General features: G+C 44.1%; 1 protein-coding gene across 4 annotated transcripts in view; it reads right to left on the bottom strand.

The window, feature by feature from the left end:
* Window positions 1–17,524, bottom strand: part of LOC137420869 (zinc finger protein 608) — a 105,664-nt gene that overhangs the window by 2,951 nt on the left and 85,189 nt on the right. For all 4 annotated transcript variants that reach the window (XM_068106324.2, XM_068106325.2, XM_068106328.2 and 1 more), the window contains 4 exons: window positions 11,158–11,443; window positions 4,967–5,054; window positions 2,219–4,451; window positions 464–832 (listed from right to left, as the gene is read on the bottom strand). In XM_068106324.2, coding sequence (XP_067962425.1) covers window positions 464–832; window positions 2,219–4,451; window positions 4,967–5,054; window positions 11,158–11,443 — 2,976 coding nt within the window. The remainder of the gene's footprint in view (window positions 1–463; window positions 833–2,218; window positions 4,452–4,966; window positions 5,055–11,157; window positions 11,444–17,524) is intronic.

Genomic DNA, 17,524 nt, shown 5'->3' with positions numbered 1-17,524 from the left:
CCCAGAGTAGAACAGAAAATCACAACACAGAATCACATTTAATCAAAATCATCCGTCCACAAACTTTTGAGATATCCTGCTATGTATCGTTTTTGGCCTTATCTCCCAATGTGGAAGAATCACTTAAAAAATTCTACTAGCCGGATCCGGATCCGGCTCTTCACCAAAATCGAATCGATTCGTCCTTGTCACATACGCTACCCCTCTGCCAAATTTCGTCCGAATCCGTCCACAACTTTTTGAGATATGTTGTTCACAAACAAACAGACGGACAGACAGGGTTGAAAACATAACCTCCATCCACCTTTGGTGGCGGAAATAAAAAGAACGAGCTATTCAAAAATGAAAGCACCACAAAATCATATAGTTGCCCCAGCTGTACTGCTAACTGCATTTATCAATACTAGCACGAACACAGGAAGTAAGTCTAAATTACGAACATCAATAACTCATTTATCCTTACCTGCTTGGGAAGCTCTGGCGTGGTCTGCTTTCCAGCATCCGCGACAACTTTTCCCTCCATACCAAGGTACCCAGCGACCTCGCCCATCTTTCCCCCTCCGCTTCCCTCGGTAGCTTCGGCAGCTTGTGGGCCCAGAGCCTGCACCTTTGACCTCACGGCCGACCCAGCCTTGCCGGATTCTGGACCCGATACCTCCTTGGGTTTTGCCTGAGATGGCAAAGCGCGACTTCCGCTGCCACCTGCAGACGGTGCCCGAGAAACCGTGGCAGTGACGGGCAGCCTGGAATGGCCCAACATGGAACCGTCACGGCTGGCACCATCCGGGAAAGGCTCACGCTTCCTGTCAGTGTCCATGGGACTCGGTTGCCTCTGTTCAGAACAAGCACGAGCTCCATTGCCGTTCAATTCATGTGCATGATGACATGTTACATTTCAACTTGTTAAATTGTTTGAGTTGGCGAGAACAAGCAAAAAATTAAAATCGAAATAACATTACAACTACAGTTTGGGAGAATTTGTAGTAACGTAAAATGTATTCCAGTTTAATATTGCAATGGCGTCTCAACAAGTCAGACACAACCCAAATTATATACACTCGTGTCTGAAACAGGGAGACAAAGCATTCCACAAGGTTTTGTAACAGGACGGTAAAATACTCGCTCCGTGTAAAAGTACAGTACAAAGTATACCTCATAGAGCTAGCACATAGTTCAGATCAGAATGTAGTAGGCCCATAAAATAGTTCTCTAAGGCCTAGGTTTAATGGAAATCAGATCAAGTCGAACTAGAACAACACTCTTCGATGTCACGACGTCGACAGATATGCCTCCGCCCACATTATTACATCATTATAATACTTGTACCAAGTTTGATTTGAATCCATTTAGCTGTTCTCAAGTTATCACATTTTTACCTGAGATGACCTCTGACCTTTGATCTCTTGACCCCAAAATTTAATCCAGTTCATGTTTCCATTATTATACATACCTGTATCAAGTTTGAATTAGATCACTTCAGCCGTTCCCAAGTTATAGGCCTATTACAGACTTTGACCTTTTACCTCTTGCCCCCAAAATCTAATCAGTTCATCTTTACATCATTCTACATAATTGTACCAATTTTGGTCAGAATCCCATCACTGGTTCACAGGTTATCGAGGTAACAGGATTTTTACCTAACATGACCTCTGACCTTTGACCATGTGACCCCAAAATCTAATCAGTTCATCTTTACCTCATTATACATACCTGCAACAAGTTTGACCAAGATCCCTTCAGCCGTTCTCAAGTTATCGCGGTAACGAAAACCTATCACTCACGGACAGACGGACGGATAGACAGACAGACAGACGGACGGACAACCTGAAGACATAATGCCTCCATCGACTTCGTTGGCGGAGGCATAACAATGCAACTTTAGGTGCGGTGATAATACGTGCAAGGTTGCTGTTTCTTGCGAAATGCGTCCTCTCTCTCTCTCATTGTCAATCTGGTTTTCAAGTTTGCATTTCCTTGTGTAATTTGCATTACCTATTGGCTCTCGGCCAGAGCCTGATCGATTAATGTCGAGTCACCATTTTGAACACGATAGCATATTTTGCATATACTGTACCTCCACTATATATATCTATAGAGCAGCCATTTTAGTCATTCACCTGTAAAATTTTAAAATAAAAACACATTTGATCCACCTTTTGTTCATAACTTTTAGTCTATCCAATCACATAACATTATTCCTCCCTCTCACGATACTCACTTGCGGATGCATCCCTCTTTCAGGAGTTGCGCCAAGACGTTGCTGTTCTTGATAAAACCTCTCGTAGGGGTGCCTGTAGTGCTGGGATCCACTCAGTAAAGGCTGATACCCTGGTTCCACATAGCCCAAGCCTGGGATATAAGCATAGTGTCCATAATAAAGCGCTTGTGATGTCCGCTGTTGGATCACAGACAGCTGCTGCTGCTGTTGTTGTTGTTGCTGTTGTTGTTGTTGTTGTTGTTGTTGTTGCTGATGAATATGCAATGCATCGAAGTTTGTCTCTATTCTCCTTGTTCCCCTTTCTTCCTCCTCTGGTTCCAATTTGATCTTTACAAGATGTCCACCTGATTTTGTATCAGTTATTCGACCCTCTAATTTAGATGAAACCTCACGTTCTGACACTGGAGCTTCTGGCTCCCGGCACACAGGCACTCGGCTGTCCCGATCCCTATCTCTATGTGCTCCTATTTCTATTGATGCCCGCACCCTTGCTCTGCCACCATCCAAGCCTCCATCAGACCCGACGTCCGATATGTCTGAGTAAACTGCAGGACCAATATCTGCAGCCGTCTGAACAGCAGCCAAGATGGCTCCCCTCTCTAGCTCAGTCTTGACCGCGGGCGGTGGTGTAGTCACTCGAGTCTCTGCAATCAACTTGCTGTCTCCACCTCCACTGTCCAGTGGCTTCAACTTGGGTTCAGGTAGTGGAGCCTGGCGTCCAGACCGTGGCGACAACTCCAAGCCGGTCGAACTGACTGCTCCACCTATGGATGGACTCGGCGTATTGTCAGAAAAGTTGTACACCTTGGCAGCCTCAGCTTTGAGGCAGCTGATATGGCCGGCATCTGGCATTTCAGGAATTCCATTCACCAACCCCTCAACTTTTGCCAAAAACCCACAACCAATAGGCATTGTCTCCCTCTCTTCCTCAGGTTTGACACCGCTTGCTCTCTCGGCTGCCACCTCGGTCTTGGAACTCTCACACTCCTTTGTGGACTCACGCTTACGCTTTTCCTTTTTCTTTTTTTCCCTTGGAATAACAACTCCATTCCCCTCAGTCACATCATCCCCTGTGGCCTGAACTTTACCTTGCGGAGGTTTGAATGGTGACAGTGTTGGTGCTGCTGGCTGGCATGTGACTGGTACTGACTGGCTAATCCGAGGGAGACCTCCAGGTCCTGTAGATATCACTAATGGTGTCAGCTGAGGTGGAGCCGGTGCTGGTGCTATTGTACGCACACCCTTCGGTTTTGGAGATGACTTTGCTTCAGCCTTCCCTTGCTTCCTGGGCCTGTCTGCTTCAGCTGAGCAGCCTTCCATTTCAAGTTTGGGCATTTCACCAGCCTCAGAGTCTACGGGTAACTCGGAGGCTACTGTGATGTTCGGTATGGCCGAAGGTGGCTCATCAGCATCTTCCACGTACTCTGGTTTTCTCACAGTTGCCTTACAGCTGCCCAGAAACTCAGCTGATTTTGCCAATTCTCCTGCACATTTGGAGTTTGGTGATGAAGCGTCTGCCATGACCTTTACACAAACTGCTACAATGGAATCAGGGGAGGATGTGCCAAAGGGTGGAGAGGGTGATAGTCCAACTTTACGAGACTGTCCATCTGTGTCTGAACCTCTGTCCTCACTGTCACATTCATCCTCGGGTCGACTGTCCCCATCCGAATGCGCGTGTGCTTGGTGGTAACGCAAACCGTTGGCATTGCGGTAGCGCTTACCACAGCGTGGGTGTGGACAATCCAAGAACGTTGGTGAATCGGGTGCAGGAGGTTGTTGTCCTGCAGCAACACTGATCGGTGGTTGACTTAATGCTAGGTTGCCTGCCATCGCCAGTGCTAGCCCTGCACGAGATCGTTTTGTAAGAAAGCGTCCGTCATCACACACAGCATTGGCAGGGTTCGTTTCCACCTCTACCACTACCTTTCCAGCCTTTCGCTTCCCGGCACTTGAAGGACTTGACTTACTTTCTTCTGGAGGAACCAAAGCAATAGTCTGCATTCCATTGATGCCACTGCGTCTTCGATTCCCATTGCCGTTGCTCATAGGAGCTTTACCCTTGTTGGAACCATTACCACCAGAGCCGCCAACTGCCATCCCACCGGTTGCACGACCATCGGAAGGAGCAACGGCAGTTTCTCCAACGGGTGTCCCGTTTCCCGTTCGGTTACGTTTACTTCGGTTACGATTTCCCCGAAGGTCAATGTCACTGGTGGGCGAATCGCAGAACCTGCAGGCAAAATTAGTGAATTAAGTTAACATCTCCATCAGGTTTTACTGGCAGATTAGTGCTTCCAAGTTATTCAAAATCAGTCATCCTCCAACCTGGGTACTTCACTTTCCTAACATGCCATCATCCCCCTTTTTCTTTTTTCTTTTTTCTTTTTACTAACGGCACCATACAGAATAATATTAGGAAGTGCCACAAGGAGCTAATATTGCATTTCAACCTTTTGACAATAAAATAATGTATTCAAACCTGTACAGTGTACACTTCCTTTACTCGAATGTGCTCATTACCTAAATATTTGCTTTCAACGTGGAGCTTAGTTAAAATAAGCATAAAGTAGGAAGAGATGGGATGGATGGGAAGAAAACATTATCAAAATACTTCAACTTGAGCTCACACAACCGCATGCAATTGCTGAGCGGGTATTTTACGATCGTACTTCATTTGGAGAAGACAGCATTCCAAAGAATTCAGGGATTAAAAATAAAAAGAAGTGATGACAAAGCAGAACGTACCTTGGAGGAGCCCAGTCATGTTGTGTGCAGTCAAGCAGAGTGCCGACATACGTCTTGTTTCTCCACGTGACATTAACCACAAGGACACCTGCACACATGCTAAAGCTCATTACGACAAAAAAAGTTTTCAAAGCACCAACACGCAATATATAAATAATAAATGGGAAATTCTATATCATGCATTTCATGATTAAGGCAGAGTGGACACGATGCAAGCAAATTTTACAATATACCCCGGGTTGTCAGGGTTTTCAATGTTTGCATCTGGGTGCTGAAGATTGATCAATACATTTCATTATCTGCTCGTTTAGTAGGTTAAATGTGAAGTCTGTGGACGACAAAGACACCCGGCCTTTACGTAAGACGTAGAGGTCAGGTCACCTCCCGTTAACCTCTTCGTGGAGCGATTCCGCTAATTAAAAGCCTCTGAAAGACAATTGGAGTAAAGGACATAGGCAAGGAAGGTATGCAGGAATAGGACAGGCAGGAGTGTGGCCCACAGGGGAGGGACAGAGGAGAGGGAGGATGAGGAGGAGGTGGGATGGTGGACGAGGGGGGCAGACAGATTGGCTCCCTGACTGGCTGGCACACAATCAATTCCTGAATTAAGGTTTCGCACAGCCCGGCTGGAATGCTACAATACCATTACGATTCACTACTGGACTCTCAATCCTCAGATTGAAGGAAAAATCTTCGCTTTCTCACAATGCCGCATTTTAAAAAAGGCAGACAAAAAGGTTATTTGGCCGACCACACCTATGTCACGTACATGTCACGAAAGACTTAACTTGTATTCCCCATACTTTGCTTCAGCGATCTAAGGCTTATGGAGAAGCTTATACACATGTCACAATGCACGACAAGGACATTAGCAGACGATAGACAAATTGTCAGTGGTATAGGGGATTTGAATCGCAGCGTCATGAGCTGCTCCGAGCTGGGAATACCAAACAGGCAAAACCAAATTTAATTTGCCAGGTTATATTTGCCAACCCAAAGGTTTAATCATGTAAACTATAGTCGAGAGACTTTTCTTGTCCAAGGATGCAGCCAGGAAGGCGTATTTAGCATTCTGTTGGAATGAAGGCACGATTCTCATCTGAAGGTTTTGTTTTTGATTCTCATCTGAAGCAATTTCATGTAAAATTCAGAAAAAGATTGACAAACTAATGAGCACACAAGTGTACACGTAGACAAAACAGGTTGCTATTGCTTTTAGTCAGGTTCACTATGTTTTTTCGTTCGAATTTTTTGGAGATAAGCAAAACTATACATTTTTGGAATATTCAGAGCATGAGGAATCCAAAATTAATGTTTACATTTGCGGAGACACCTTTGCGAAAATGACACTCAGGGCAGTGATGAAGATCTGTAAAAGCATATTCCTGAACGGTATAGACCTCGTAGATCCTGTGTATAGGACTTATAGTTCAATCTGATACTACCTATAACTTCCTATAACAACCTATAACTTCAAAGGACTTGCAATATCATGTATTATGTAATACAGTTATATCACAAATATAAAGACAATGGTTTTCAATTACCTTTGTTTGTTGCTTTTCTATAATCCTGAGCACTATTTTGAGGCCTTTATTGGATTCCTTGACCCAGAAAACATAGGATTAGCATATTTCATTAAGTCTCTAGGTTGACTAGAAGCCGAGATCGCGCAAAATATGTATTTTATGGCGGCCATTTTCAAAATCCCAAATCTGTGTCTGTGCAAATGCCAACATTGATTTTCGGATTCTCCATGCTCTGATGATTCCAAAAATGTACAGGTTTGCTAATCTCCCAAAAATTTGAACGAGATTATATTTGTTAACATGGTGAACCTGACTATTTGCAACAACTCCATGGCACCTTGATTAGGTAAGCAGATGCAAATCAAACGCCTTAATAATTAATCAGCCGGAGAGCACCACACCCACACCCACATACACACCCACATACACACCCACACACACACCCACAGTGCTAAGAGTTCACTAACCCGGCACTGTATCAACGCCAGCGATTCTTGATAAGTTTCCAAATGGTCACAGCAAATATTGAGCGACAGTGCTTTTGCTATTTACGACGCGGCGGCCCGTCTCACAGCGAGCAGCCTTGCGAAGCGTCGTCATGCAGCGAACGGCTTCGTGAATACACCGCCCGTACTTCTTGCGGTTGTATTTTGGACTTTGAGAACCAAAGGACCTCTCACGAAAACCAGTCGGAGCCGGCAGCATATTCACTCACCGTTTGACTCTTGCTCACCAACTGCTCACCGGCTTGCTTTGCTGTTACTTACGTATGCAAGTGCGCGATGTAAACAACATAAACACAACGCCACATGGTGTTGTATAGGTTTGCACGATTTGGTCGCATCGGCATCGTTTCGCACCCGTGTGCAACCGCAATGCGGTAATGTCCATCCTGATGAAGCAGCCCTTACATGGAAGGGAGGAAGGTGAAGCCTTTCATTTGCTTTTTTGTTGGAACTAGTAATACCCATTCCCGAAGGGAGCAAAACATGGTATCAATACCCCCTTTCCTCTGGCAGAGGTCAGTATTTAAAGCGCAAACACTATTCCCCGTGCACAGGCGATAATTGCAACTTGTCTTCTCATACTTGTGGGTAGTGGGGAGGGTAGGGTGGTCCAAAAATGCAAAAAAAATCACTTTTTATCTGGATTTTGATGCTCTATTGGATTATTGTTAGAAATGGACTAAATCATTCACCCAAAAAATATTTTGCATCTGAGTCATCTATAAACTCATACACACTCAACATATAAATTTGTCATTTTGGTCAATTTTAATGACTTACAAAGACTTTAGAAATATTTTTTTCCTAAATAATGTCATTGATGGTACATACCCCTGTGAAGTCCTCATGGTCGAAACATGAGTCAGACATGTATGAACATGTTTCAAACATGTTTCAAGCATTGTCAAACATGTTTCGACCATGATGATTTCACACTCACAGGCGCAAGCGCATGCAAGAAGTCATGAACCACAAAATGGCTTAGTACAATAGTGCAGGTACTTTTTCCACCTAGGTTGCTATTGGATTGTTCTCATTTAGCCAAATTTGGTGAAAAACGCCATATTTCAATTGAAGTGTGTATGAGTTTCTAGATGGAATTGAGCGAAAATATTTGGTGGGTGAATGTTTTAGACCATTTCTAACAATAATCCAGTAGAGCATCAAAATCGGAGAGATCGATGTTTTTTGGACCACCCTATGGGAGGGGGATTCGATTATTTTATGTCCCTGACTGTTTTGGAAACTGACTGTTGTTAAGAACGTCATGAGGGGCACAAACAACAGGCATGAAGAACTACTGTAACGTGTTAAATAAGGATGTGTATAAATGGTAAACGTCTGGAAATTTGTTTTTCTACGACCTTTAAAACCTTTATTTAATTTCTATTGAATTATATACTTGAACACTGTAGAACACAAATCGCCTTTGTGACACTTTCCAAACCCTTCTGTTTGGCATTACTTGGACAAAATATTAGTCAATTTAGGTCATCACGCTCAATCAAATTTTCTACTCGTAGACCCACCAATATTTTGTTGTTTTGGTGTTACCTCGGCCAACGAATGTGGACGGACGTTATGTTTTCACTCCTGTGACTGTCTGTGCGCAGGATATCTCAAAAAGTTGTGGACGGACTCAGACAAAATTTGTTGGACTGGTTTGGTGTGTGACAAGGACAAAGTGATTGGATTTTTGGTGAAGATCCGAATCTGGATGCGGATACGAGTTTTGTTTTTATTTTTCAAGTGATTCTTCACCATTGGCCAAAATAGACGTACCTTACGCACATGAATATACAAGAGAAGAATGCACGCACACACACACACACACACACACACACACACACACACACACACACACACACACACACACACACACACACACACACACACACACCCTTTTGCCTTCTATCATCTGTTTACACAATCTCCCTCAATATACGGTCAACCCCATTTGCCCTTTCACTTTCAACAAACGATCTTCTCTTCCAGAGATATCCTCTTTTCCAACCACACGTATGGCCTAACATTCACATGTTCACACCCATTTGAACACTCGCACTTCTTCATTCCCTAAAATTACTTATTTTTCTTGTCCCCGACACCCAGGAGTAAAACAGCAAAGACAACAATAAATAAATAAATAAATCAATGAGCGAGAGTGGAAAAACCTTGCAATGACTTAGGCAACTACGCAAGCAAATAGGACATAGTAAATATACAAGACGAACCTGTAGGACCACAGAATCCATACAAGATGAATCCATGTTACAAAAATAAATAATAAAGAAAAACAGCTGCAGCTATCCACATACCGCAACACCTCCTCCTCTTCCTCCACAACCACACACCACCCTGGCCCTCGACTCACTCGATCAAATGAAAACTGACCCCACCCACACCGTTGTCCCCTCTCCAATAACCCCCACGACCGTTAATCTCTTTCACCCTCTCAACTATTAATTATCTTGCCTCCAAGTGAACCGGCTTTTCTACGGATCTGACGTACGTCAGAACCGCAACAGCACAAAGCAATCTATGCACGCAGCTCACAGAAAATCCACTGCGGAGTGTTCACAGTAGAGATGGTTAGCAAGAAATGGTTTATCAAGCCTTGGGAAATGGTCCAGTGGCTGACCGCGACAATGAAGGTCGTGAATCTGCAGCCTGCTGCTGTGGCCATGAACTTCTTCACTTCTCGCGCTCATTCCCTCTGACCCCACCCACACCTTTATACATACATACATACATAAACACACACACACACAAATAACTCTTAAAGAAAGAAAAACACACATCTTACAGCTGCTTCCATGTTACAAAATCGACTATGAGGAAAATAAACATTACCCACCTCCAAAGTTATTAGCACCTATATCAGTCGACACAGTTCAGGATCCATGCAGTTCTAAATAAATCTCTTTTTTTTTGGTGGATGAATAAAGATTTCCGCATGAGGGAGCCGTTGAAGGAACATCATTTGATAAACCTGACAGGTGGACTCAACCGTCGGAAGCTGTGACTAAGGAGCCGGTTCTTTTCAGCTCACATAGAACGAAGTTCCGGGGAGCTTATGCGATGGCGCGTCGTCCGTCAGTCCGTAAACACTTGCAACTTCTTCTTCGAAATCGCTGAAGGGATTGTGACCAAACTTGGCACAAATTATAATTGTTGTGTTGTGACTACAGTTTGTTCACGGCATTAAACAGGTCGGGGTCAAAGGGGGTTTACCGGGGGTCAAAATGGATCCACGTTTGACCCCCCAAAATAGGAATTTGCTTTTTCCTCTGAAACTACATACACTATTTCGATGAAACTTGACCACAACCTTCATCCCCCTTGATGTACCAATGCTTGTTCACGGCATTAAGAAAATCGAAGTCTGAGGGGTTAACGGGGGGGGGGGGGGGGGGAGGTGGGGGGTCAAAGTGGGTCCAGGTTTGACCCCCCAAATTAGGTATTTGCTTTTTTCATAGAAACTACACACAATTACAATGAAACTCGCCCAGAACCTTCACAACCCATGATGTACCAAAGTTTGTTCACGGCAGTAAAAAAAAAACCAAAAAAAAAACCTGGGTCTAAAGTAGTCTTTGGGGAAGGGGAGGGAGGTTGCCCCCCAAAATAGGTATTTTTTTTGTTTGTTTGTTTAAAGTCTTATGATTACGTTAGTATGATGCTGCCCTGTTACGTGCCACACATGCTGCCCTGTCTTCCAACAACTATTGAAATTGGTTAAAAATGCCATGATACGGTTTAAAATACCTTTAGTCCGTGTAGTATACTGCTTTATTCTACCAGGTGAGTGCCCAGGGGTATTGCCCATATGTTTTCTGAATGCTTTGTGAGCTCAACGGGGTTACCAAACCAAACACTACTGTGGTGTACAACAGGCATCCTGAAATTTGCCACAAAGTACTCTTTTTTTTTTTAAACCAACGACAAGTTTAGGAAGGCTTATCTGCATCAATTGCAAAGATTCAGAGTTCAAAGCTAGAGATGTGGATCAATGCAATGCCTTTGTAAATTGGGGTGGGATGGTTGGGGAAGAGTCGTTGCAGGAGAAAACCAATAACCAAAAAAACAGAACCAGAGTTACGAAAGGAAGAATTACAATCAGATTTTTAGGCACAACTACATCAGCATTCCTTACCTCCATCCGTCTCATGCCAGACAATGCCTTCGAGGCTGACGGTGGTGCCTGGCTCGCAAGGCCCGAGGCACTCCGGCTGTGTCGCGGTACACGCTTCACGCGTGTTTGTTCCCACCGAGCGCATGTGCAAGGCCATCCCTTCACCGGTAGGAGATCGCGGGAGCCCAGGTGCGGTGGTTGCAGGCGGTAACGGTACCAGAGAAGGCGAGGGCTGGAGTGAAAGCACAGCAGGTGATGGGACAGCCGATTGGAGGAGAGTAGGCATAGTCGTGCTACCATGTTCCGTCTAAAGGCAGAAAGACAATAATGCACCTTTGAGTAAACGTATGTAATGGAAGAGATGTACACGAGAGAAAGGAGGCCCCAGTATGATGGACACAAACAATGAATCAAGGGATTGTTAAATGCAAAATAAAAGTAACCTGTTTATCATCAACATTTTTTTCTACTTCCTAAGTATCACGGAAGTGCGATTTTACACAGACATGTGGAAAGAGGATACATCAAAACATGCAGACAGAGACACCAAGTAACATAGGACTTAACTTCAAACACACACACAGCCGTTGTCCTCGAGGGAAGTAAGTTCTCGGAGCACTCAGGATGACGGTGACGCCATCTTGTGACGACGCTTTTCTATCCGCAGTATGCGAGGCAATTAAGGAAAAATCTCCCCACACACCACATGGGATGTCAAACCCATGTGGTTTATCTGCACCTTATCCTCTACATGGTGAGAATCAAGCTTGCAGGAAGCAGCACGTGCCATTTTTAGTCTTTAGTCTGATTCGGCCAGGATCGGAATCGAACCCGCCCAGACTCAGAGCAGACGCTCTAACTGCAACAACTCCAAAGTGCTTGTTAGAATAAAGGGGTTTGTAATTCATTTTTTGAACATTTTCACAGATCATTCTGATTTAGGATCGTTTTCACATTTGATATGATTTGATGCATTATACGTGTGTTTGTTCCCATTGGTGCTGCCGAAACGGTTTCTTGGCACGGGTTATACTGGGTGGATTGCCATTGCCTTCCTCCCAGCATTGCTTGTCCATGCTCCATCCTTTTAAATGCTGAGCATCAAGCAAGGAAGTGGCACGTACCATTTAAATCTCTGCCACCGAAGGTGGACGGAGGTTATGTTTTCACCTCTGTTTGTTTGTAAAAAAAAAAATTATGGATGGATTTAGACAAAACTTTGTGGACAGGTTGGGTGTGTGACGAGGCTGAATTTATTACATTTTGGTGATCATCCGGATCCAGAACCATATACTATAAAAAATTTTAAGTGATCCTTCATTACTGAAAGATCATGCCACAAACGATATGATATGCCAAAAAGTTATTGACAGATTCGGATGAAACTGGGTGGATGAGTTGGTAGGTGACAATAACAAGCCGATGAGATTTTGGTTAAGGGTCGGATGCAGATCCGGCCTATCAATGGAATGCAAAAGGTAAACTGTTCAACCTGGCGGAGGTATGCTCTCTACCGAGTGCCGGTCTAGTTTTAAATAAAGTCTTTGATATACCTCTGCCAAGATTTTAAACCTCCCATGCTCAGAGCGGTTGCCCTTTACCTTCTTTACATTGTTAATGGATTCACAGTGATCTTTAAAAAAATATGCCATTGAGGCTGATAGCTGTGCGAGGTGCCAGCGGCTAAAAAGGCAACGTACTAACAATGGGGCAGCAGTTGGACACAAGGAGCAAAGTAAAGAACAAACGGGAAAAGAGGAGAGAGAGGAGGGGCGGAAACAGCACCTTGCATGTAAGAAGGTTGGGTTAGGAAGGGTTAATGCGGGTAGAAAAGATCTCGCTTTGGGGTGGGGGATTACAGGAGATGGTGGTGCACCACCCGGGACATACTTGAAGCCCTGGAGGGAAGGATAGGATTGAAGAGTCTCAGGAAGGCAAATCCATCTCGACTATCTTGGCTATTAAGAGACTATCTTGACTTGAGGTGATTACTGACTTCCATGCTGTTTATCTGAAGCACAGGATGTGTCCACCGGTACAGGAAGAAACTTTGGATTGTGGCCAAGTAATGTCTTGTGAAAGCATGAGTTAGGACGGGTTGGGAAACAGTTTCACTAAACCAGAGTGCTACGCTCAGATACATATTGCTCCTGTCACGGCACGCAAGCCGTGACGAACACAAATTCCAGTAGGAAGTTGTGGCAGAAAAGCCAGCTGCTTACAATGCATTAAATCCAGAAAATCCTAATCTTTTACTATCCAGTACATTTGTTTTCTGGATAGGTTCACAATTTGGACTCGTATGACGACGCATGAATACGTACAAGCAATCAACTTTCAATGGGCACTGCTCCATTCAATAATGTTTCACACAGCTATGATTTAAATCCACCAAAGTGAGTGAAGCACGGGTTTACACCTAACGAGGGCCATCGATCAATCACTAGGCCTATGGAAAAGGGTTTTCAGAAAGTCATCGTTTCCTTATATAATCCCCTCACATGACCTATTTTCCAGGTGAACACAAATCCAAATACTTGGTTACATTGGTGAAAGGCAACAATGAATATATCAGTCACAGGACATTTGGAAGTTCAGCAAGTCCTTCTGAATCCATATCGTCATACTTCCAGTACCATTGCAATGGAACACCCTGGACATCCAAAGCCTGGGACTACATGCACTAGCTTTGATTGAGAAATGTATACACTGGCTTTGACCCAGTAGAGTGTGAAACTATATTCGCAGGGCAGGGGAACAACATCTCTTAAGCATTAACTGAGCATCACTGCGGTGGAATCTAGCAGATAAATGACAAATACATCCTATAGAATGAAGAATGAAAATGAGGCCCAAGATGGCAGACACTCAAAGCAGCTCATTCTAGTTCAGCGGTCCGTGTATTACTAACAAAGCGAGCATACTGCCTTAAGTTGGGCAGGCACCGAACCCGGTCGGAAATCCCCCAGTCTTTTCGTCCTCCCATTGTCTGGGCCCATATAGGCCATCAACAAAGCAGCACATTCATACCAACTGCTCTGCCTCAAAGCACCGACAGAGGCCCGAACTCTCCCCTATTTGCCTCGGTCAAGACCCTGCTCCCTAACGTGCACTTCATGGAGTCTCGTGCAACCCAAATTGCCAGAACCTTTATGACTATTTGGTCAAGAGGATGAGTTTAATGAGGAAAAATGGCTCTTCAGAACTTGTATTGAAGCTTCCGTGCTTTTAGCCAGTCGTGGCCCGTCGATGCCCTAAAATCGTAAATGGAATGATGTCAGGTCTTAAGGAAGGCTGAGGGATTTTGACAATAACGATGCATAATTGAAAGGCTATAATGCTTCTCGTTTTATGACAAGGCTAATGCAAGGAAAAACAAAATCCATAGAATTAAAATGCAGACAAAGGTGGCCTGGTTAGACATTTTCGCTGAAATAATCAGCAAATAAATGGTCGCCAGAAACATAGCAACGTCAACGGAATAACGGAGTGACAGAAACAGGACGCAGAAGAGCATCGGATAGCAAGTCGAGAAAGTCCAAAGCCGAGGAGCCAAGGTAGGTACCTGGCCAGGTGGCCAGGTCAGTCTTGCTGCATGCAGCTATGTACAACATTGACCTGGCTGCCGATTAACGGCACAATTACGGTGCAGAGACAAATCAATTAGCATGGCTAAAAGGCACCTTCAGGCTCACAGAATACAAATTGATTCGAACTAAAACGCCTCATTTCGGGACTTCAATTAGAGCGGGCATGGCGACGTTTCCGATCCGTGCTTTACCGAAGTGCCAAAATCAATTGCCATGAGCGCGTGCAAACAGAATGCCAAATTCTCATTTTGGCCTCAAAGCTACCCGCGCGTACAGCAGATCAATAGACCGAATTAAATCCCAAACTTTGCTCGGGCTCTTATGATTCAGAGGTGGAAGTGGTTATAACGGACAGCAACAGGGATCAACATTGAAAGGCTTTTAAATCGATAAGAAAATAGAAAAAAAAAAATCGACTTTAGTACACAAATTAAATTGACTGGGTTGGTGAAATACCTCGAAAAACTCACAGCCTTGCCTTCACCTTGCAAATGGGTTTAAAGGGGACCCTGATTTGACTTAGAAGAGCTCAACAATTCAATTTGCTGGATTTGTAATAATTCCATTCATCTGTTTCTGCATTGCTTTCTGAAGAAAACCATTAATAACTAGAACAATGCGATTGTGTCACCAATATGCCTCCGCATAGTCCCACAACGGGCAGATGCCCTCGTTCACTGTCCTAAAAATAAACAAGTTTGATTTTAATCCCTTCAGCTGTTCTCAAGTATCACATTTTTACCAGACATGACAGGTTTCACATTGATTGGTGAAGCAGTTTCAGAGAAGGGATTTTTTTTAAAATATCCGTTTTCAAGCTAATATGCCTGCCTCACCACGTGACATATGACCTTTAAAATGTACACTCTGCATATGTATGGGTAGGGGATCACGTTTGTGAAGTTTCGTGTTGATTGAATAAGGTTCGTTTTTCTATTCAAGATGGCTACCAAACCACGTGACCTACAACATAATTTTCAAACTATATGCAACAGTGCTGTTAGATAATATTTGTAAAATTTCGCATCGATAGGGTGAGCAGTTTCAGAGATATAATTATTTAATATTTTCCTTCAATCCAATATGGCTGCCAAACCATGTGACCTATTTAAAAAAAAAAAAAACACATTTAGAGGCCATTTTTCCCCGCAAAGCGGGGGTTGGCCTTTTTCTGGCACCGTGGTTGTTGTTGTTTTTGTTGGTCTCCTTTTTGAAGCAATGTTTTACGGCCGGATGCCCTTCCTGCCGCCAACCCTGTTTGTCGCCTTTTACGACAAACAGGGAATTACCAGTGAACTGGTACTCAATTAGCCGACCTCGGAAGGATGACAGGCTGAGTCAACCCCCCTGGCGTTAATTCAGCGATCGACCGGGATTCGAACCCAGGATCCTAGGATCCTAAGCTGGCACCCTAGTCGCTAAGCCAACACCAGGCTGGCGACTTCGTCGGCGGAGGCATAAAAATGACAAGAGAGGTGGTCCCTTTTGACATGAACGAAAGGTATTTTGTCTTCAGCACATGGCTGCTAGTAACAACAATTGCTGATAGCATGGCTGTACCTTTAATGCAGTGCCTCCTGTATGTTAGAGCGAGAATCTGTAATTTGTTCATGGTGCCAATGATAGCTTGCCGATCTTCACCAAGCAGACTGTTGGATCTTTAACTTCCACAAACTAATGCTGACAGACAGGACACCCAGTTTAACGTCCATCCAAGGGACAACACACACATTGATGAATCACCCTACTTGTGAAATGCCAAGAGGATAGTTTAGAGTTTAGACAAGATTTGAACCCAGGCCAGACAACTCCGAAGTGAGTGTGCATACCTCTGCGATATCCTGCCAGCCAATGAAAGGTGATAATGTATAGCCACTACATAATGAGATTACAAGAAACTAATACTGTACAGCATAACTAGTATGTAGATCGTTAAGATGATCTGAGAATTGTGACGACAATGTCCAAGACTACAGCAGCAGACTTTATTCAAGTCGTTTAAGTTACAGGACAACAAACCTGCTCCATATACAGTGCCTTCAGAAAGTATTCACACCCATTGAGTCTTTCACATTTTGTTGTGTTACAGCCTGAATTATTCATCCCCTTTGCCTTGACACTCAAAATTGAGCTCAGGTGCATCCCATTTCCTTTGATCATATATGAAATGTCTCTACAACTTGATTGGAGTCCACCTGTGGCCAATCCAATTGATTGGACATGATATAGAAAAAAGACACGTTCCTATATGCAGTCCCACAGTTGACAGTCCTCGTCAGAGCAGAAACTCTATCATGAAGTCCAAGGAACTGTTTGTAGAACTCCAAGACAGAATTATGAGGAGGCATAGATCTGGGGAAGGGTACAAAACTATTTCTAGAGAGTGGAAAGTTCCGAAGAGCACAGTGACCTTCATCATTAGGAAATGGAAAGAACATGGAACTACCCAGACTCTTCCTAGAGCTGGCTGTCCGACCAAACTGAGCAGCCAGTGCAAGAAGGACCTTGGTCAGGGAGGGCACTAAGAACCTGTGACCACTCAGTATAGAACTACAGAGTTCCTTGTCTGTGATGGGAGAACCTGCCGGAAGGACAACAGTCTCTGCAGCACTTCACAAATCTAGGTTTTATGGGAGAGTGGCCAAACGGAAGCCATGCCTGAGAAAAAGGCACATGACAGCACACCTTGAGTTTGCAAAAAGGCAAGTGAAAGACTCGGGACATGAGGCAAAATATTCGTGGCCTGATGAGACGATAATTGAACTCATTAGTCTGAATGCAAAGCGCTACGTCTGGCG

The sequence above is a fragment of the Myxine glutinosa genome, chromosome 2, assembly GCF_964187855.1.
Source record: "Myxine glutinosa chromosome 2, kmMyxGlut1.1, whole genome shotgun sequence".
Taxonomy (NCBI): Eukaryota; Metazoa; Chordata; class Myxini; order Myxiniformes; family Myxinidae; genus Myxine; species Myxine glutinosa.
The sequence above is the reverse complement of the archived record's forward strand: the minus strand, read 5'-3'. Positions and strand labels throughout refer to the sequence as shown.